General features: G+C 36.5%; 1 protein-coding gene across 1 annotated transcript in view; it reads right to left on the reverse strand.

Moving 5' to 3' along the window:
* CSMD2 (CUB and Sushi multiple domains 2) overlaps window positions 1-22,828 on the reverse strand; it is a 1,001,023-nt gene that overhangs the window by 79,636 nt on the left and 898,559 nt on the right. Inside the window, exons 45-49 of the mRNA XM_051987630.1 lie at window positions 16,449-16,529; window positions 10,795-10,908; window positions 8,788-8,976; window positions 7,207-7,353; window positions 4,821-5,009 (exon numbers count right to left, since the gene is read on the reverse strand). Of these exons, the coding sequence (XP_051843590.1) occupies window positions 4,821-5,009; window positions 7,207-7,353; window positions 8,788-8,976; window positions 10,795-10,908; window positions 16,449-16,529 (720 nt within the window). The remainder of the gene's footprint in view (window positions 1-4,820; window positions 5,010-7,206; window positions 7,354-8,787; window positions 8,977-10,794; window positions 10,909-16,448; window positions 16,530-22,828) is intronic.

A 22,828-nucleotide genomic window follows, 5' to 3' on the forward strand; every position in this document is an offset into this window, starting at 1 on the left:
TCTTTTTAGTTTGTTAGATTGATTGTTGCTGTCTCACAAAGTCTTTAGTTTCCATTTGCCCTGTTCTAGTTTTCAGTGTGTAATTTTCTTCAGTTAGGTTTTGCATATATTTTTCCGTTTGGTTAATTCTACTGCAAAAGATGTTTTCTTCAGACATTTTTTTCTTTCCTTTTCTAAGTTGTTGACCCTCTCATGCACATCTCTCATTTCCTTTCTCATTTTTCTTCTACTTTTCTCATTTGCCTTTTAAAGTCTTTTATGAATACTTCCAAGAAGGCTCTTTGGTTTTGAGACCAGTTTAAATAATTCTTTGAGATTTCCTCTGTGGGCTTTCTGTCCTTGTCTGAGTTTATGTTTAGGTCTGTCCTGCCACCATAATATCTTTCTATAGTCAAGATTCTTTTCTGTTACTTGATCATTTTCTTTCCTTTTCTTTAGGTGTTTTGTTTTTTTACTTTTAAGGTTGAGCTCTGCTTCTGGGATAAAGGTGGTGATGTCCCAAGCTTCTTATGCAGCTCTGAGCTTGGCTTTGGTGTTTCTAGGGGGTATATTTGTCTGTTCTTTTTGAGAAACAACCAGGTTTCTTAGAACTTGTCTTCTGAGCTGTGATTAGAAGCCTCCCTACTGATTTGCTCCTTTACTTAGCCAGGACTGTGGGTCTTAGTTGCTTGTTTTCCCATATTCTATCTGAGCTAGACCAAACACTGTTTTCACTCCAGTGACACTGACCTTTCTTGAAGTTTTTTCAATCTATCTTGAACTGGAGAGTGGTTTCATTCCATCAGACTCTGTTCAGAGACTTGGCTTCATGTAATTTTTGAAACTGGGAGAGATCAAGCAACTTCCTTGGCTTTACTTCCCCATCTTTGCTTCACCCTCAGGAGGCCCATTTTTCTTTTAAATTATAGGACAAATATATTGTGATTCCATGTGTTACTTAAATTCTAAAAAGTTCTCTGTTTTATCAATTGTTGGATCATTTCTCCTCATTTTGCAGTATTTAGTCATAGATATTTAAATTTACTTATTAGATCTAGAGGCCATATTTCTTTTACTTTTACTGTTTTTTCCTGTTGATTTTTATCTGTATTCAAAGTCTATTAGTTTTCTTCTTCCTTAAATCTTTGATACTTTCAGTCTTTTTTCTCCTTTATTTTCCTTATCAGTTACTTCCTGACTCTCTCCCTTTTGATTACAGTTTTCTCATCTTCACCTCAAACTTTAGAATTTCTTTAATGTTCCAATTTAGGTGAGACCTATAATATGCATTTTTTTTGGTGATTTCACCAGTTGCTACTGCTATGACCCTACAATGCTTTGTATTTACAGTCCATGTTATATATGCTCCCCAACCTCTGCAGTAAACAATAAGCTTCCCAGAGACACTAAATTTTTTTTCCATTAAATTCTCAGCTCTTAATGACCTGTAGGTTCTGGAATAATTATTTGACTTCTTGGGATTCTCTTTTTCCTCATTTGTAAAATTAGAGGGTTGAACTGAAATTATTTTCCAACCTATAGTTCCTAAGGTTTGTATTCAGTTCTAAATTCTATCATACAATTATCTTAAAATGTGTTGTCAACTATAAAAATATCCCTAAGTTTGAATCTGAGAAATATCCCTGTTAACAGTTTTAAGGAAAAAGAAACTTACAACCTTTGATAGCCCTTCAGCAATCTTCTTAAAATTGGGTACAAGGGGTACAAAAGAATATTGGCTGGTTTCCATGATAAGGAAACCTATAGTTTGAGCTGATACAAACCTCCAAGTAAAGACACTACAAACCATGAACTTGTAGGTAGGAATTGAGAATCTGGAGAAATGTTATCTAACACCCAGGGGGAAGTATAAGTATCATAGTGTGTGTCTCGTCTATGATCTACTACGATTTTCCAAGTCATTCATGGTGGAAAAGAGGAATGATAGAAATGGGGATTGCTCCCCAAATGGTCAGTTATCAACTATGGCAATTTGCTGTACTCAAGTATATTTTACTCTGTTATGTACATATCAACACATAGAGAAACATATTGTTATGCCACAGTTCTCTTTAACTGTCCTGACTCAGTTTCTCAGTTTCCCTGCACATTTCCCTTGTCTCAGTTTCTTTAACTGTTCTGTGTCAATACCCTAAGTTGTTAAACCCACCCCCCTTTTCCATTACTGAGAACCAATTACTCTAAGGTTATAAATTGTTAGCCCAAGCAAGATAAACAAAGAGTAGACCTCCTGACTCTTTTCTGTCCTCAAGAATTTACAATATCCCTCTAAAATATTCCAAGATATTTCACTGACATCTTTATCTCTGTGTATTCAGACATCCTGTCTCTGGGTTTTTTGGGGTTTATGGCCTCTTCCATCCTGACAGTTTTCCCGCGCTTCTCACCCCTTCCTTTGTTCAGAGAAAAGGTATTTAAGAAGTTGGGATTCCTCCATTCATGGCTGGAGGCTGGCAGCTGATGGCTGTATGCTGGACGCTGGATTCTTTGGGATGACAGTCTCCTCCAGCCCTGGGACCAATAGATTCCTTGGTCCCAGTATATCTTTATCTTTGTCTGACTGGATAATTTGAGATGAGAGTCCTGTCCAGTCAATTTTACTCTCCCATTAATAAAATATTAAAAACTCTCTAATCTCTCTCCTGCCTCAGTTTCTCCAGCATTACAATATCTACATGCAGACACATACATGCATAGATATGTCAGCCTCCCTCTTCTACAAGGGCTTATACCACTTACTACTTCCACTTAAAGTCTCTGGCTACAAATGATAGACACAGGAAAACCTAGGACCCTGTATTCTTGGCATTGTCTTTGAAACTTTATTATTTTTAATATTCCCAACATATTCTCAAATCTTGTTACTTATACTTCTACAACATCTCCAATCTGTTATCCAAACTGTGGTCAAAGTATATTCCATACCTGAAATATAGAGAAGAGTATCAGGCCTTTCTGGTTCCACAATTCCTAAAGTCCTCTCTTCCTATCTATATGACATTTAATTACTTTGTGTATGTATACTATGTATACATATATGCATATATGCTATGTATATGTATCCGAAAGTCATAGTATAGTTTTAAGCTGATATTAGGTTTAACTTGATATTTACGTTGCAGATATTTTATATGTACTTGTTGTCTAGGGATTATTTCCTTATTTAAGCTTGTATCATCAATAAATAATAAGTATGATGTTTGATACATAATAGGCACTTATTAAATAAAACAATTATTGACCAACTGATAACTATGAGCCAAAAAGGATGTCCTTGTTACAACATCTAAATCTTTGGATGGACTGGTTGAGAAACTATAGATCTAGATATCAAATGAGATATCTAAGTGATCTCTCTCTGTCATCACTTAAAGAAACCACATATTACCCAGGAATCACAACCAGGCATATTTTTGCCAAGTCCTGGGAAATTTCTAATCCATTTAATATGAAGAAACCAGTATAGCAGAAAATTCTAGAAATGAGATTTTTAAAATGGAAGACGCTGCATGCAGATTGAAACATACTATTTTCACTTTTTTCATGGTTTTCTCCTTTTGTTCTGTTTCTTCTTTCATAACATGACTAATGTAGAAATGTGTTTAACATGATTGTACATGTATAACCTCTATCAGATTGCTTAGTCTTGAGGAGAAGGAAGGGGATGAAAGGAGTGAGGGAGAAAATTTTGGAACTCAAAATCTTATTTAAAAAAGAATGCTGAAAACTATCTGTAATAGATATCTGTAATTGGAAAAAATAATAAAAATATCATTTTACAAAATGGAAGACTTCAAGGTTTTGAAAAGACAATAACATGAAAGATTAGAAGGGTAGGAAAAAATATGATTCAAAAGAGTCTGTGCTGATACTTTTTTATACTATTGTCTAGCATCATAGCAAAAGCTGGTGCTGCAGAAAATAATACTTTTGGCAGACTGGATTAGGGGAGAGCAGAGTATAGTAAGGGAAACAAATAAATCTGACAAGAATTGTGATAACACTTCTAATCAACATCTAATAAATAAACTCATTTTTAGTTAATGTATAAAGGGGCTCAGGTGAATGTAAGGGTTGTTATGAGCCAAAACTCTGAACTTGAAACAAAGGATTCTTACAAGGTACTAAGTGGAACTGATTAGACCGTGGTTATCTAGTTTAGCATGGTGTTTAATAGTTCTCTAAATTCAGTATGGTTGATTTAATCTTACAACAAATAATGGTCTCCTAGTGATTGGTTTATACTTAGTGTAGAGCATATAAGCTAGGAGCCTCAGCTAGGTTGATTGAGAGGCAGGGAAGACAAAAGAATCTTAAACTTTTGGAGTGAAGGACAGAAAGATTCAGTTTCACCTTCGGTCAGGCTCCTGGTGGTAGGCTCTCCTCCTTAGTTTCTCCACTGAAATCAAGACTCCTGAAAGCTAATCCGGACCCCAGGAAAGGAAACAAGACTTTGAAAGAGACAATAAAGGATTTGGACTTTGACACCTGCTTATTCTTGTGGTGATTACTGAACTGAAACAGCCTGCTCCCAAAGACTCCAAGAAAACCAAATAAAGAGAACATTACAAAGAGTATTCTTTTTTTGGAGCTCTGTATAGTTTAGGAGTGATATGTCTTCTCTATCGTATGTTATTAATTTTTTCTTCTCAACTAGATTGTAAATTACTTGGAGGTACCAACTATGTCTTATTTTCCATATCTTCCACAGTGTTTAGCACAAGGTTAAGGATATTCTGGTACTCAACAAATATTGAAAAGAGTTACAAAAAACAAACATGCAATAGGATATTCTGTCATCCCGAGTCCTTTGTTCTCACCTTGGCAGAGAGGAATGGCCTCATTCCACATGAAATAGCCCTGGGGATGCCAGGAGCATATTGCCTTGCTGTGTCCAACCAGGCGGTAGCCAGCATTGCAACCAAAGTGGATTGACCCCCCAGGATGGGTGTTAGGCTGGCCAAGAATAGAGCCATGGAGTGGAGGGCTTGGAATACTGCAATAGGGAGCTGAAGGAAGAGACAAAAAGAGAAAGAAAGCAGAACTATCTTTGAGACATAGATAAAGCTTCAGTCTCTTGGCATCCCAGTAGAAGGGCTGCTGCTCATCACCAGGTACAATTAAAGAATCGGTCAGTTACCTTAAATGAACTAATGGGTCAATTTAATCCAAACAATGAAGCTAGTTATGCTGACATAGCCACAGTTACACTCAGTAACACAAATTAATTCAGTTCCCAAATAGCCCAGGGCAAACAGCAATTTAAATAGGTTAGTTGCAAAGTTGATATTTTTGGTGAACTTTGGATTCTTATTTGTAATGGGCCTAAGGAAAGAGGCAAGGAGAACTAGAATGTGTGAAATCCATAGTATACTAATAGTCACACTTGAGCCAATAGCTTTTGTTGCTTTTCCTTCAAGATTTTCCTCAGATATATTCATGAAGAGCTTATGGATCCTTGTTAGGGGAAGATGACCAAAAGGCAAAACATCACACAGTATCTTTCATTTCCTCCTTCCTTCCTCTCTTGTCCTTGTCTAGGTCACCTTGACAGAGCCTGAATCTGGATGGATTAGGTGAGATGTAAAGATTGTAGTTGATGGGCTGTCATGTGGAAGAGGAATGACACTTGTACTGCTTGTTGCCAGAGGGAAGCTACAGAAAGGTAAAAACTATGCCTAATGAAGGGGAAAAAATCAGAGCTGTTCAAAATTGGAATGGGCTGTCTTTGTAGCTATTTAGTTCCCCAAATTGCAGAAGGTTTAGGAGCAGAGACTGGGTAACTTAGTTTTACAGAGAATTCATGATTCAGGTAGAGATTATGTTTAATTATCCCTGAAGTCTCTTGCACCTCTAAGATTGAATGAGTCTTAGTGATACACCCTCTGTTCTCCCCAATGTTCTGACCATGCCTGATGGTAGCTCTATTTCCTATCTTTCTTATGAATAAGAATTGTAAAATTTAAGAACTGGAAGAGACCTCAGATGTTTGATTACTCCAATTAGTACCTGACAAGAATCCTCTCAACACTATACCAAATACAGTCAAGATACATACTTAAAAACACAACTATTAATAGTAACACATATATGAATATGCCCATTAATTACTTGTGTAGCTTTTATTAAATACTAATTAGCGTAATTCCTGCTAAATGAGTTCACTGATACACAGAAGCTGTCTACTTGACGTAGGTGCTAAGAGTTCAAAATTAAAATAATTTAAAGTTATTCTTTGGAAAAATCAATAAAAGCCTATGATTTTTTGCCCTTGGATCAAGAATTCACTGATACAAAGCTGCCAAGCTCTCTCTTTTGGATAAAAGATCTCTCAAGTTTGGAGAAAGATAAAGTGCCTAATTTTGTTTTTTTTTTTTGGGGGGGGGGAGGGGATGAGGATAGAAAAAAATGAATCAACAAAATGTAGCAGAAAGCCTAATAGACATGGAGTCAGGAGAACTTGGGCTTGAATTCAACTTTCTTAAAAGTTAGTCACTGTATAGACAAATGCTTAACATTTTTGTGTTTCTACACCAACAAATTGGTGCTAATAATAACTAATAATAATAATAATACCCATGAGGTAATGTATATAAGGTAATGTAATCAATATATTGGTTATTTTTCCCTTCTCAGGCATGCTTGAGAGCCATTTCTTCAAAGACTCACCTGGTCTTTACCCAGGCTACTCTTTTCTTACACTTATCTTCAAGGGCTTTGGAAAGGCAGACTGGCTTTAAAGAAATTAACATTGAAGAGAGCTGAAGAGTCCCCTTCCCTCACCTTCCAGTTCTAAAGTATCTCTCCCATATCTAGTTTTTTAGGCCTGAAATAAAACTAACAGTGATTTCATTTGTGATGTTTGTCTTTAGGGACTATATTAAAAATCAAATACTTTGTGAGCAAAAGTATCATTAGGTATTACCAGATAATTTTTTAAAAATATCAATGTAGTTTTCTAAGCAAAGTTCAATGGATATGAGACTGCAAAAAAAATAATGACAGGAAATGAGATATATGGGATGAGAGGTATAAGGAGGGGGTATCATGCTGATGTCATATTTCACAAGGAAAAAGGTGAGGGTGAGGATGATTCATTTATCTCAGAGGGACTCTTTCATCATTCTAGACATTCTAGTGGAAGGAGAGTTCAAAAGGAAAATCAAAGGGTTATTTCTTAACCTGTACGTTTACTCCTATACTTACCAGCATAGCGAATCTTAAAGCCCTTCCGATTGTAAGCATGGTCAGAAGACCAACGCAGGTACACATTGTTTCCTGAGCTGGTGACAGTTAGGGGTGCTGAGTAATTCCCACTCAAGGCTATCAACAATGGACTCTGACCTGAGGGACCTGAGAGTAACAAGGAGACATGTGCATAGTAAGGCTGAAAGAGGCATAAGGGAGACATCTTGACTAAGAGAGTGAACTATTCAAAAGAAGCTGACAACTTCTTAGCCAATTCAATGAGCTTTACTAGCCACTGTAGCCTTTCTGAGTGTCCTATTCCCTTTAAGGTCCTCCTTTAATAAAGGGGGATCAGAACCCTAAACCAAAGGCAGTCTATAATGAAGAGAGACCTTTGAGTTAGGGGTCCTTGGTTTTTGTTTTACATCAACTTGTTGATGGCTTTGCTCTATTCTGTTCAATTCTGGATTTCATCTCTAAAATTAATTTCCTTTCAAGCCAATTGTAAGCATCACCAAAAATCAACAACGAGAAGAGTTTAGAAAAGTAAAAAACTTTTAAAACTTATTATATAAATTATTATATAAATGTTGATCATTATAATCATCATTTAACTCCTGGGTTATAACATTGCTCAGTATTGCTAGTCATCTTTGTAACATTCATGTATCTCTTCCTCAACTTTTAGCCTCCTAACAATGAGAGAAAGCTGGAAGGTACTTTTTATACTGTAGAAATAGGAAGTATTACAGTTATTAATAAAAATAATGAATTGTTTCACGGATTGCCATAGTCAAAGAAATTGTCAACTAGTGGCCATCCTACTGGTGATGAACCTTTCCATATTGAACAAGCTGGTTCTTAGTGCAAAAGTCAATCTGTCACTGACACTATAAAAGGGCAATAAAAAGATACATGATGAATTCACATAAATGTCATCCCATTCTATAACATGATATATGAGCATTAGGTTGCAAAAGAGACATCACCAAGGTAATATATGGTTGAAAAGAATGCCAGTCAGTGATACAATGAGATCTAGAAATAGAAGGAAAGCCCAAATCTTGCAATGTACTGCGTCCATACAAAAGATTAAAAATAAGGGCTCTAAAACATTGAATAGAAGTTCTCTGGAAAATGAATGGAAGAAAAATGGACAAGCATAGCTCAGGATAGCAAGCTTTATAAATAGATTATGATCTGCCTCAAGTAAGGAGTTCCTGTATTTGTGAGATCAAAGATCCACTGAAGAATTATAAAGAGGAACATAATTGGAAAATTCTTCTCATTACAAAATATCTTTTAGGACATGTGTAAATGAGGGACTGATTCACTTGAATAAAATACATGGCTTTAATGGGAAAAACACCTCAGGGAAAATCTTGCTTTACAGGGCAATCAGAGAGATTGAGAACTCCCCTTTCCTAACTATCCCTGGAAATGTTCTAACCACTTTTCAATTGTCAAATATATGGAAACATCTTGAAAGGATGAGATGATATTACCTGCTGCCCCTATGGAGCTAGAACAAAATGGTCCTTCCCTCCAAGCTCTGAATGCCTATCCTCTCATCTTTCCCTAACACTTATAGTAACTTACCATCAAAGATCTCAAACTCATCGTACTGTTTTTCGCTGAGGAAGTACTCCACTGTGAGGGAGACATTGTAGCCAGGCTCTACTCTCACCACCCAGGAACAGGTCTGGAACTGGGGGTAGCTTCCTGGGTAGCTCTGACTAAGAATCACCCCAGTAGAGTCTGTCAAGAGTTCATCCATTGGGCAGTGCACTTGGTGAAAGAAAAACAAAACTATTAATAGCAAGCCATGAATAACTATGAATCCTTTGTATAGTCCTTTGGATATATGTTCTTAATTGTATGGCAATTAAGAGAATGTTAGGAGTTGGAGGGAAGACATGGGTGTGAGAAGCTCCCAAAGGGCTTATTGTCTCCCAATACTCACATGTGCAATTAGTTTCCCCAAACTTATTACATATCATACCAGACAATAATCCTTGTTATTGATGAGCTTCTCTAAATATTAATTTTAATATGGACTTTTTCTATGGCCACAGAGTAGATTACACACTTATGGCTGTGTATCCATCAGGCCAAGAATATGGTGGGTTTTACTGCCTGACCAGCGATATATATGATCTACAGAAGTGGGGGAAGTTCTGAATCCAATAAAAATCAAATACGAACAGGATTTTAGAATTGGAAAAGTTCTTAGGAGGGAGGCTATCTTGTCTAAGACATACATGAAAAAAGATCCCCTTTTCATTATATCTGACGAGTGATCATCCAGCCTTTGCTTAAAATCCTCAAACAAGAAGGAATGAATTTCCCCTTGGGCAGCCCTGTCACAGTAGTGAAGTATGAAATAAGTACCCACAGTAAGTATTATTGCCTGCCTCAAGGTTATCGAAAGGTTTTTGTACCACAAAGTTTCATCAACAGGTCTTGACTATCTCTACTAATAGAGAGAAATAAGGCTGCAGATTATTTACAATAGTTGTTAATTTAGAAATACCTTCTCTGTGCTTTTGGAAAGCACTGCATCATAGTTGTTAGCAGATTTCCTTTCTTAATGATGTATTGAGAGAAGGTTCATGAGGAGCATCCTATAAGATGCAGGTTAGCATAGAGAAACCAGCCTAGGATTAAGAATCAATTTCCCTATAATCCACTAATGGCAGAAGCAAATATTTAAAAGCTGTCTACATTTCAGTTGTTCCTGGCCACTGGCCTTCTCCTACTTTCTCTATGTACAGCATCCATGCAACATAAGAAGTTGCCCTTACTCAGAGTGCCTTGGATATAGAGGCCATAGATTTGAATTTATACTTTGATCCACAAGGGCATTATTTCTAGGAGGATGTATAATGTTTTGCTTTGAGGAGGAACAAGCAGCAAACATGGAGTAAATGAAAGATTAGTTAACTTATAAGTTATATGTTATGAGAAGTTATGACAATAAACCAGGTTGACACTTTCAAGACATAAAGAGAGTATTTGTGTTGAGAGGTAACAATCAAGTTCTTCCTATCCTACTCAGTCCTCAGGAGAAGAGAATTTCATTTACAATTATGCCAAAATTAGTCAGCATTTAGAAATCTGGAACTAATAGTCAACAAGTAGCATAGTCTGATTCTCGGGAGAGGAAGGCTGAGGCTCCTTTACATTTAGAAGAAGGTCATAATCATACCTGTCCACTCACTTACATTGAATGGGAATTTAAGCTAAGCAATTCATCAATTACGATTTTCCATCCCCCTATTGATCCCATGAAAGCTAAAGAAAAGGCAGGGTAATCAGTTGTCTCTATAGACTTTTAGTTCATTGGTACTAGCAGTCAGGGTTACTTTGTGAAATGAATCTGACTCTCATAAACAAGTACTGCATGGCTAATGTCTTAAAACTCTATACTGAATAGACAGAGATTTGGGTTCTAAAGTCTTCACTGAGAAATACCAAACAAAAACTTCCTATTCAGATTAAACCCTCAAGACAATCTCAGCACCTCCTCCTGCCAATATTATGAATTAATGTCATGGGGATTTTCCATTTAGGAATTTGGAGAACAGAATAATTCTTGGTAGCTACCTTCACAAGTTGGAGGTGGTCCTTCAAACTGAAGATGAGTCCCAAGTTTGCATGTCAGGATTTCACTTCCCACGAGGGAAAAACCAGGAAGGCACCTGTATCTCACAATGTCCCCTGAGAAAGAGAGAACAAGCCTTCTCTAGAGACAAAGCCAGTGAATTTCCTCATTACAGGTTAATATAGCATAGAATCTTACAGCTGCAAGCAACCTGAACTCAACTAGCTAGACCAACTCATACCTGAATAGAAAGTCCCACCTATTACTATACTCCTGCCAAGTAAGACCCCCAAAAGAAGGGGAATCCATAAACATTCTAAGGCAGTCCATTTCACTTTGGGACAGTTGGAATTCTCAGGAGTTTTTTTCCTTTTAACAAATTAAAATCTGCTTCTGTATACCTTTGATCCATACCCTCTGGATTTGCCTTCTGGGGCCAACAGAACATGCATTATTCCTCTTTTATATACTAGTACTTCAACTACTTGGAGATATATATTATCTTCTCTCCCTCCCCAAATCTTTTCTCCAGGCTACACATCCCATTTCTTCAATTGATTTCATATAATCTATTCTCTAATCCCTTCCATTTCCTGGTCATTCTCTAAACACACTCCAACTTATTAATGTCTTTTCTAAAATGTGACATCTACAATTGAACATAATATCCCAGACAGGGTCTGACAAGAGTGAAGCAGAGGAAGACCCCCCTCCCTTATTTTAAACCCTATTTCCTATTAATACCATCAGAGATGGCATGAACTTTATGACTGCATGTCGCTCTGCTGACGCACATTGACCTTATAATTCAATGAAACTCTGAGATGTTTTTCAGAGTAAATATCATCTTGCTACCTCTTCCCAAACTTATACAGTTGATATTCTGTTTTCAAGAATAGGACTTGACATTTATCCCTATCAAATTTCATCTCATTAGTTTTGGCTCATCATTCTTTCCTGTCAGGGTATTTACTATACAGATGGTGTCATACAATGTATTAGTTATCTCTTCTAAATTTGTGTCACCTGGATCAAATATCAATTCCATTGCTTGGCATTTAAAGCTTTCCCCTATCTGGCTCTAACCTACTTTTCCAAATCCATTACACATTATTCCCTTGTATTAACACTATAGTTCAATAAAACTGGCTTTACTGTTCCATATTCATGACATTCCATTTGGGTCTCTATGCCATGGCACTGGCTGTTCCCTTGTGTGGGAAGCAAGTGTGATGGGAAGTGATCCTCTCGCCCTGTTTTAGAATTCCTAGTTTCCTTCAAGGCTTAGTTGAAGTACCTCTTTTGACATAAAGTCTTTTCTGATTCTCTTAGCTTCTAATGCCTATACAATCTCTCCCCTCCAAAAAAATCACTTTTATCTATTTTTATACGTCTGTATATATACAAGTTATTATTAGCAAGGCGATAAGTAACTTAATAGAAAGGCCTTTTTTGTTCATCTTTGAATCTTTACCTCCTATGAACACTTAAGAAATGCTTCTTGATCAATCTAAAATTTTAAAATACTTTATGTATTCCTTCATGCAAGTCATTGATAAAAGAGTTGAACAGCATAAGGCAAAAGTCAGATCTGTGTAAGACTCCACTAGAGATTTTCCTCCAAACTAACATTAATCCATCAATAGCTACTCTTTGTTCAACTATTCAGCCAGCCCCAAATTTACCTTCATATCATGTTCTAAAGGATAGCACAAGAGATTTAACAATTGCATACATAGCAGGGATTGGCAAATATATAATAAATCTTATTTTGTACATTCTGTGAGCTAAGGATAGTTTTTACGTTGATATTCAAGTTTTCTTTTATTTAAATAAAGCTTTGTTTTATTAAAAATGTAAAAACCGTTTTTAGGCCCATTCAAAAACAGATGATGGGTTGGATTTGGCCTCTATTGAAGTTTGTCCACCCCTAAAATATATAGGTAGAAAGAAAATGAAATTAGTCCAGTATAACTTTTCACAATGAAACTTTGCTTCACTCTGTCATGCCTGAAATATTAAAATGACTTCCTAATTGGTTGTTCTATCTCATCTTTCCTCACTCCAATCAACCCTTAACAGAAGTGATTTTCCTAAAATGCAAGTCTAATAAAGTCATTTCCTTACTCAAAAAACTTCGATGCCTTCAAATTCTCTTTTGTATAAATGTATAAATATATCTGCTTGGTAACCTGGCCCCATCTATCCTTCCAGTTTTATTACACATTATTACTTTTCATACAAACTACAGTTTAGTTAAATTGGTCTTTATGCTATTCCTAAATATAAAATCTTGTTTCCCTTTCTCTGGATTTCTCCCATGCCTCTCTTAATCTCCAGCTTTCTTGGTGGCTTAGTTCTAGGACCACCTGCTACATGACATTTTTCCTAATTCCCTTAGCTACTATTATTGTTTTTGAAACACGTATATATGCTCATTGTTGTCTCCTCTGACTAGACTAAAAACTCCCATTGCTTATTCCCATTTCCCTCAATCCATGCCCCCCATGCCCATGTTCCACTCTAAAGCTACCCACCTTCTACTGTGTTCTCTGGAATGCCTGTTCCATACTGTTCCATAGGCAACAAACTTGCTTTCATCTTAAATCTTTTCTTTTCCCATTTCTTCCATCTTCTGGCTCTCACTGTGACCTGGCTCTCTCCTGATGACACAATCTCCCTGACTTCCTTTTCTAGCCCTGGGTAGTCACTTAACCTCTATTTGCTTTAAGAAAAAAAATATTTTATAGAAAACATTTCTCTCATTCTCCCTAATGAGTGCTCGAAGATGGAGAGTGGTTCTTCCTCTGCTATTTTCACTTAGTAACTTCTCTTCCTTTGAAGTTCATTCAAGTCACATCTACTATATATTCAAAATTTCAGAATCTGTTATTCTAACAAACTCCAAGAACACCCCCTTTCCCTCAATATGTTCAGTAAGTAGCTCAATTTTTCCTTCTCAACTCCTGTACTCATACTAGGAGACTTCAACATCAACAAGTCACTTATCCTCAGTTTTCTCATCTGTAAAATAGAGATCACAATAACACCTACCTTCCAGGATTGTTGCGAGAATTAAATGAGATAATATTTGTAAAGTTATTAGTATAATGCTAGGCATATAGAAAGTGCTATAAAACATTTAGCTATTATTATTATCCCACTCCCCATCTTTCAAACCTTTTTATCCTCACTCAAATTTTCCATGACTCTTCTTGCTTCAACTCTCTTTCAGTTGAGACCCTCATAATTTATTCAAAAAAATTAAGGGCATTCATCATTTTTTCTCCACTCCTCATCTTATATTATCCAGATACCTTCTTCCACTCTTTTCCTTCACTCTTTCCATCATATGCTGAAGAATCCCTTCTCCTTGCCAAGGCAAATTCACTCTTATATACAAGTGATTTTTTCTCCAGCAGATCCACACATTCTTTCTTATCTTCAATCTCTTCCTGATTGCTTCTCTACACCTATAAACATTCTTAAGTCTCCACAATACTAAAAAAAAAAAAAACCCTCCCTTGATCTATTCATATTGTCATATTCATATTCTATTGTCCTATATCTATCTTCACTTTTATGACTAATCTTCTTGAGAAAGCCATCCATAATATATTCTCCTTCATCTTTTCCTCTCACACTTTTCTTGGCTCTCTATAGGCTGGCTTTTGACTTCATTATTCAACTGAAATTACTCTCTCCAGAGTTACAAATTATTTCCTAATTTACAATCCTAATAGGTTTTTTTCCCCAATACTCATCCTTTTTTGACTTCTGTAGCTTTTGACATCATCAGTTACCTGCTTCTCTCAGTTACTCTCTTCTCTTTAGATTTTTAGTCTTTCCTGGGTCTTCTAAGTATTTGATTGTTCCTTTTCATTATCCTTTGCTGGATCTTTGTTCATGTCCTGTCCACTAATCTGTAGGTTTCCTACAGGGTTCTGTTTGGGGACTTTTTTTTTATTCTCCCTGAATACTATTTCACTTGGTGATATCACGGATTCAATTATCATCTCTACAATGTGATGATTCTCAAATGTACCAATCATGTCCTAAACTTTCTATTGAATTCCAGTCTCTAATCTCCAATTGCCTATTGAATATCTCAGATTGGATGCTTATAGATATCTTAAATTCAACATTTGATCTCATTATTTTCTCCTGAAAATCCTCCCCTCTTTTTAATTTCCCTAATTTTGTTCAGAATACCACCATCTTCCCCATCCCCCAGGCTTACAACCTGAGCATCAACCTTGACTCCTCGTTTTCACCTAACACATCTAAATCTGTTGCCATTTCTATCTTTGTAACATTCCTTGAAGTTCCTTTTTTCATTCTGACACTGCCATCACTCTGGTGCACACTCTTTTCACTTCAAACCTGGATTACTATAACAGCTGCTGGTTGGTCTTCCTGTCACAAGACTCAACTCCAATCTATCCTCCACTAAACTATGAAAGTGATTTTCCTAGAGCATAGATCTGACCATGTCACCTCTCTATTCAATAAAATCCAATGTCTCCTTATAACTTCTAGAATAAAATACAAACTCTTTTATTTCTTTATTAAAGCTCTTCATAATTTGTTCCCCCTCCTCCTACATCACACATGTATCTTTCCAGTGTTCTTACATATTATGCCATTATACCAGCATTCTTTCAACCAGACATAATAGTCTTTTTGGTGTTCCTCGAATAGCATTTCATTTATAGATTATTCTCTGGCTGTGTCTCATGTCTGGAATATATTCTTTCTGTATTTCTGTGTCTTAGCTTCTCTATTTTCCTTCAAGTCTCAACTAAAATAACACCTTCTATAAGGAGTCTCTCCCATATTCCAAAAGTTCTAGTACCTTCCCTCTGTTGTTTTCATTTCAGTCTGTATATAGCTCATTTACACAGTAATTTGCATGTTATATTTTCCATTAGATTCTGAATTTCTCCTCAATTTTGCCTTTCTTTGTATTTCCTGCAATTAGCACAATATCTGGCACATAGTAAATGCTTAATAATATTTAGTGACCAAATGAATTTTTTTTTGTTTTGTAGTCTTTTTTTCCAAAACATAACAGTGCCAGGCATAATAATTATACTAAAAATGTTCATTATTTGATTGCCTTCCTTTACCTCCCCAGCTGAAGTGATCTCTCATCAACTAGACTTTGAATTCCTTTTATGCAAACAATGTATTTTGATTTATATCACATTATCCATAGATAGATCTTCTCTCCTTGAGTTCATTCTGTATTTTAAAGGTTGTGACTGCTTATTATTTAATCTTGATAGGAACTGATCTAATGCTTATTGCAAAGTGCATTATACATAGAAGGCACTTTATTAATGTTTACTGAATAAATTAACTTGTTAACTAAAAATGCCCAAATCATAAGAATTCTCAGCAGGAATACCCAATGTGACCATGCAAAAGACATGCCTCTTGAATACCCATAAAGAGTTTTAAAATCTCCTAAATAAGCAGGCTGGCCAAGCTTTGTTCAGAGAAAATAATTCTCCTCTGTAGGAGTTTGCAGTTGAGTGCATTTCTTCCAGAAAGCCCCTCCCCTGTATGTCTTTGTTTCTAGATGCTCCCAAGGCTAATATGACTGAGCAAAGCTTCTCTGGTTCTGGCTAAAACACAGTTCAGGAGATGCTACCTATGTTAAATTCTTCATTTTCAGTGATGACTTCAGCATTGGGGAGGATGGTTGGAGGAGGACACTTGGAGAGCTGATAAGCTGAAAAAGGGGGAAAAACAGCATGTTAGTATATGAAATTACTTTCATCAGAATTTGAGATATTTTAAAAAGGACACCTTCAGCCTAATAATTTACTATTTCCTTAGAATTAAATTTTAAACAATAAGTTGTCTGTATCATAACATAAAAATAATTTGAACTGAGTGTGAGATTGGGAGAAACATATGGTAAACATTATAACTAAAACATCATATACATGGAATTTCTTGTGGAAATTATCTCTTCCAGGTTCTGAATCTTCAGTAGATTGGCTAAGGTAGTCCTTTTTTTTTCAATAGAATTTTCCCGATTGTAGGAGCTAAACTCTGAATCAACAAGACATGGCGGTCCTTATCATACTGATGGATATATATGGCTGCTAGAACATGATGATTCTGCACTTAAGATCATGGGTTCAATAAGTACATAGACCAGCTAATTCTATTCTTTTCCATGGCTACAGCTGAGGAGCCTCACCCTAGCCAATTGTTTTATATATGGACTAAAACCAGGAAATAAAAACTGGCACATGACTACTATTTCTACTTCTGAAGACATAGCTCCAAGCTTCAAAATCCATCAACAGTGTGGAAGGAGGACCTTCTTCAAATTTAATTATTTGATGATACAATGGAAAGAATACTAAATTTGAAACTATCAAACCTGGGTCTTTACCCTGTGTGAACCTGGGAAAGTCCCTCTATCTCTTTGAGGTTTGGATTCAATATATATCTATCTATATGCAAAGAGAAGACTGACTAGTGAAGAGGTCTAATTCAGAGAATAAGGGTTCCCAGGTTACAGTTTGTGAACTTAAAATGTTCTTACTTTTATTAATAATATTAATTATTAATTATGTTATATTAATATTAAAATATATTGCAATATAATGGGTTTTCTTTGTAAGCTAGTATTGCTAATTTTTGCATTTGAAACATGATTCTAAGAAGGAGTTCACAGGCTTCACCAAGTTGCCAAAGGGTTCATGAAACAAACTGGTTTAGGCTTGTTGCCTTTGAATGTATGAGGATCTGTTTTTCCTGATGGGTCAGAGAGAATATTCATGATATTTGGCTAGTTTCAGTCCAACATGTGGAGGCCTGATGAACATTATTCCTGGCACGAGTCACTGAGGGGATGGTACTTTGGTGATGAAGTTATCTTTTAATTAGTTGAGAATCTAGAACTAAGGGTGTATAAACATGGTTTCAGTTAAGTAATTTCTTGAGAACTTCTCTGGTAGATTTTAAGTAAGGAATATTGTTTGAATTTAGAGGAGATGGGGACTTCCGGTTAAGATGGCGGAGAGGAGGCTCACAGTTGCATAAGCTCCGCGCTTTCTCTCACTATCCACTTCATTACAAGCCTCTGAATCAATGCTTGACTGAAAAAAAACCCACAAATAGTTACCAAGAGAAGCCATCCTTGAGATCCGCCAAGAAAGGTCTGTCTTTACTGGAGGGCTGGGGCAGTTTTAGATCGGGCGCAGGCTGAGGGCAGCGGCAGTGAGAGCACGGGAGCAGACTGGAGAGGGGGTGGGGAGTGATCGCAGCCGTCTCTGCGGGGAGAGATTCTCCACAGGTTTGGAACCTGCAGCAAGTCAACAGCCCAGCAGAGAAGCTAAAAACACCGGGGCTGAAGAATACAACCCCAAACAGCTGGAGTCTCTCAGGACCTGGCCGCCTCCCCCTTTCCCCCCCTCAGTGACTCAGCACGCTTTGGGATCTCAGAGCGCAGGCGCAGCACAGTCCTGCTAGTGCCTCACTGCTGCCCCCGCAGTCTGTAGAGGAAGCTCGGTAACACACCCAGCCCCCCCCCCAAAGAAAGACTCCAGTTTTTTCTGTTTTTCTTTGGTAGTTTGTCCCTGATTAATAGACAGAATGAGCAAGAAGCTGAAGAGGACTTTAACCCTTGACAGCTTCTACACAGATAGAGAGCAGACTCTTAATCCTGAGGAGACTAAAAACAGGCAGTCCCCAGGTGATTCCCCAAAGGAGGAGAGCATCTGTTCCTCAGCACAGATGAACCTCATAGAAGTGATTAAAAAGGCTCTCACAAGGGAGCTAGAAGAAAAATGGGAAAAGCAGAGTGAGGCTTGGGAAAAGGAGAGGGAGGCTTGGCAAAAGAGCCTGGAGAAAGTTAAAGAGAGAGTGGATAAAGAAGTAAAATCCTTGAAAAATAGGATTAGTGAACTGGAAACAGAAAACAGCTCTCTAAAAAACAAAATTGGCGAAATGGAAAAAAATTCCACAGAACAAAAGAACTCAATGGGACAATTAGAGAAAGATTTTAAAAAAGTGAGTGAAGAGAATACTTCACTGAAAATCAGAATTGAACAAGTGGAATTGAATGACTCGAGGAGACAAGAAGAATCAGTCAAGCAAATCCAAAAAAATCAAACAATGGAGAAAAATGTGAAATACCTTCTGGGGAAGACAACAGACCTGGAAAACAGATCCAGGAGAGACAATCTGAGAATCATTGGACTCCCAGAAAAGCATGATGAAAAAAAGAGCCTGGACACTGTCTTCCAGGAAATTATCAAAGAGAACTGCCCAGAAGTCATAGGAACAGAGGAAAAAATAAACATTGAAAGGATTCATCGATCACCCACTGAAAGGGATCCTAAAATCAAAACACCAAGGAATATAGTGGCCAAATGCCAGAACCGTCAGATGAAAGAAAAAATATTGCAAGCGGCTAGAAAAACCCAATTCAAGTATCAAGGAGCCACAATAAGGATCACCCAGGATCTGGCAGCATCCACATTAAAAGATCGAAGGGCCTGGAATATGATATTCCGAAAGGCTAAGGAACTTGGTATGCAACCAAAAATAACTTACCCAGCGAGAATGAGCATCTTTTTCCAGGGAAGAAGATGGACATTCAACGAAGTAAGCGAATTTCATCTATTTCTGATGAAAAAACCAGAACTTAACAAAAAGTTTGATCTACAAATATAGAACTCAAGAGAAATCTAAAAAGGTAAAGATTAATCTTGGGAACTATATTTTGACTATATAGATGTATAAAGAATACATGTATACCTTGTTCTAGAAATTGATGTGGAAAGGACATTGTACCAGAAAAAGGGTAAAGTGGGGGTAGTACATCTCATGAAGAGGCATAGGAAACCTATTATATCTGAGAGAAAGAATGGAGGGGGATGAATATAGTGGGTATCTTACTGCCTTCAGAATTGGCTTTAAGTGAAAAATCTTAAGACATATTCAATCTATGGTGAAACTTCTCCCATCTCATTGAAAAGTGAGAAGGGAAAAGTGGAAAGGGAAGGAATAAGCTAAGCGGAAGGGAATACGGGAACTGGGAGGGAAAGGGGTAAGATAGGGGGAGGAACTCTAAGGCGGGGGGAGGGACACTAAAAAGGGAGGGCTGTGAGAAGCAAGGGGTGCTCACAAGCTTAATACTTGGAAGGGGGGGAAAGGGGAAAGAAGGGAGGAAAGCATAAACCGGGGTTAACAAGATGGCAAGTAATACAGAATTGGTCATTCTAACCATAAACGTGAATGGGGTAAACTCCCCCATAAAGAGGAAGCGGTTAGCAGAATGGATTAAAAGCCAGAATCCTACAATATGTTGTTTACAGGAAACACACCTGAAGCGGGGAGATACATGCAGGTTAAAGGTAAAAGGTTGGAGCAAAATCTACTATGCTTCAGGTGAAGTCAAAAAAGCAGGGGTAGCCATCCTGATCTCAGATCAAGCTAAAGCAAAAATTGACCTAATTAAAAGAGATAAGGAAGGACACTATATCTTGCTAAAGGGTAGCATGGATAATGAAGCACTATCTATATTAAACATATATGCACCAAGTGGGGTAGCATCTAAATTCTTAAAAGAGAAACTAAGAGAGCTGCAAGAAGAAATAGACAGTAAAACTATAATAGTGGGAGATCTTAACCTTGCACTCTCAGAATTAGATAAATCAAACCACAAAATAAATAAGAAAGAAGTCAAAGAGGTAAACAGAATACTAGAAAAGTTAGATATGATAGATCTCTGGAGAAAATGTAATGGAGACAGAAAGGAATACACTTTCTTTTCAGCAGTTCATGGAACCTATACAAAAATTGACCATATATTAGGACATAAAAACCTCAAACTCAAATGTAGTAAGGCAGAAATAGTAAATGCATCCTTTTCAGACCACGATGCAATGAAAATTACATTCAACAAAAAAGCAGGGGGAAGTAGACCAAAAAATAATTGGAAACTAAATAATCTCATACTAAAGAATGATTGGGTGAAACAGCAAATCATAGACATAATTAATAACTTCACCCAAGAAAACGATAATAATGAGACATCATACCAAAATGTATGGGATGCAGCCAAAGCGGTAATAAGGGGAAATTTCATATCTCTAGAGGCCTATTTGTATAAAATAGAGAAAGAGAAGGTCAATGAATTGGGTTTGCAATTAAAAATGCTAGAAAAGGAACAAATTAAAAACCCCCAGTCAAACACTAAACTCGAAATTCTAAAAGTAAAAGGTGAGATCAATAAAATTGAAAGTAAAAAAACTATTGAATTGATTAATAAAACTAAGAGTTGGTTCTATGAAAAAACCAACAAAATAGACAAACCCTTAGTAAATCTGATTAAAAAAAAGGAAAGAGGAAAATCAAATTGTTAGTCTTAAAAATGAAAAGGGAGAACCCACCACTAACGAAGAGGAAATTAGAGCAATAATTAGGAGTTACTTTGCCCAACTTTATGCCAATAAATTCGACAACTTAAATGAAATCGAAAAATACCTCCAAAAATATAGCTTGCCCAAACTAACAGAGGAAGAAGTAAATATCCTAAACAGTCCCATCTCAGAAAAAGAAATAGAACAAACTATCAATCAACTCCCTAAGAAAAAATCCCCAGGACCAGATGGATTTACATGTGAATTCTACCAAACATTTAAAGAACAATTAACTCCAATGTTATATAAACTATTTGAAAAAATAGGGATTGAAGGAGTCCTACCAAACTCCTTTTATGACACAGATATGGTACTGATACCTAAACCAGGTAGGCTGAAAACAGAGAAAGAAAATTATAGACCTATCTCCCTAATGAATATTGATGCTAAAATCTTAAATAAAATATTAGCAAAAAGATTACAGAAAATTGTCACCAGGATAATACACTATGACCAAGTAGGATTTATACCAGGAATGCAGGGCTGGTTCAATATTAGGAAAACTATTAGCATAATTGACTATATCAATAACCAAACAAACAAAAACCACATGATCATCTCAATAGATGCAGAAAAAGCATTTGATAAAATCCAACATCCATTCCTAATAAAAACACTTGAGAGCATAGGAATAAATGGACTTTTCCTTAAAATAGTCAGGAGCATATATTTAAAACCATCAGTAAGCATCATATGCAATGGGGAAAAACTGGAACCTTTCCCAGTAAGATCTGGAGTGAAGCAAGGCTGCCCACTATCACCATTATTATTTAATATCGTATTAGAAACACTAGCCTCGGCAATAAGAGTCGAGAAAGATATAAAAGGAATTAGAGTAGGCAATGAGGAAACCAAACTATCACTCTTTGCAGATGATATGATGGTATACCTAGAGAACCCCAGAGATTCTACCAAAAAGCTATTGGAAATAATTCATAATTTTAGCAAAGTAGCTGGCTACAAAATAAATCCCCATAAATCCTCAGCATTTTTATACACCACCAACAAAACCCAACAGCAAGAGATACAAAGAGAAATTCCATTCAGAATAACTGTTGATACCATAAAATATTTGGGAATCTATCTACCAAAGGAAAGTCAGGAATTATATGAGCAAAATTATAAAAAAGTCTCCACACAAATAAAGTCAGACTTAAATAATTGGAAAAATATTAAGTGCTCTTGGATCGGCCGAGCGAACATAATAAAGATGACAATACTCCCTAAACTAATCTATTTATTTAGTGCTATACCAATCAGACTTCCAAGAAAATATTTTATTGATCTAGAAAAAATAACAACAAAATTCATATGGAACAATAAAAAGTCGAGAATCTCAAGGGAATTAATGAAAAAAAAATCAAATGAAGGTGGCCTAGCTGTACCTGATCTAAAATTATATTATAAAGCAGCAGTCACCAAAACCATTTGGTATTGGCTAAGAAATAGATTAGTGGATCAGTGGAAAAGGCTAGGCTCACAAGACAGAATAGTCAATTATAGCAATCTAGTGTTTGACAAACCCAAAGCCCCTAACTTCTGGGAAAAGAATTCATTATTTGATAAAAACTGCTGGGATAATTGG

Source organism: Antechinus flavipes, chromosome 3 (genome assembly GCF_016432865.1).
Source record: "Antechinus flavipes isolate AdamAnt ecotype Samford, QLD, Australia chromosome 3, AdamAnt_v2, whole genome shotgun sequence".
NCBI classification, from domain to species: domain Eukaryota; kingdom Metazoa; phylum Chordata; class Mammalia; order Dasyuromorphia; family Dasyuridae; genus Antechinus; species Antechinus flavipes.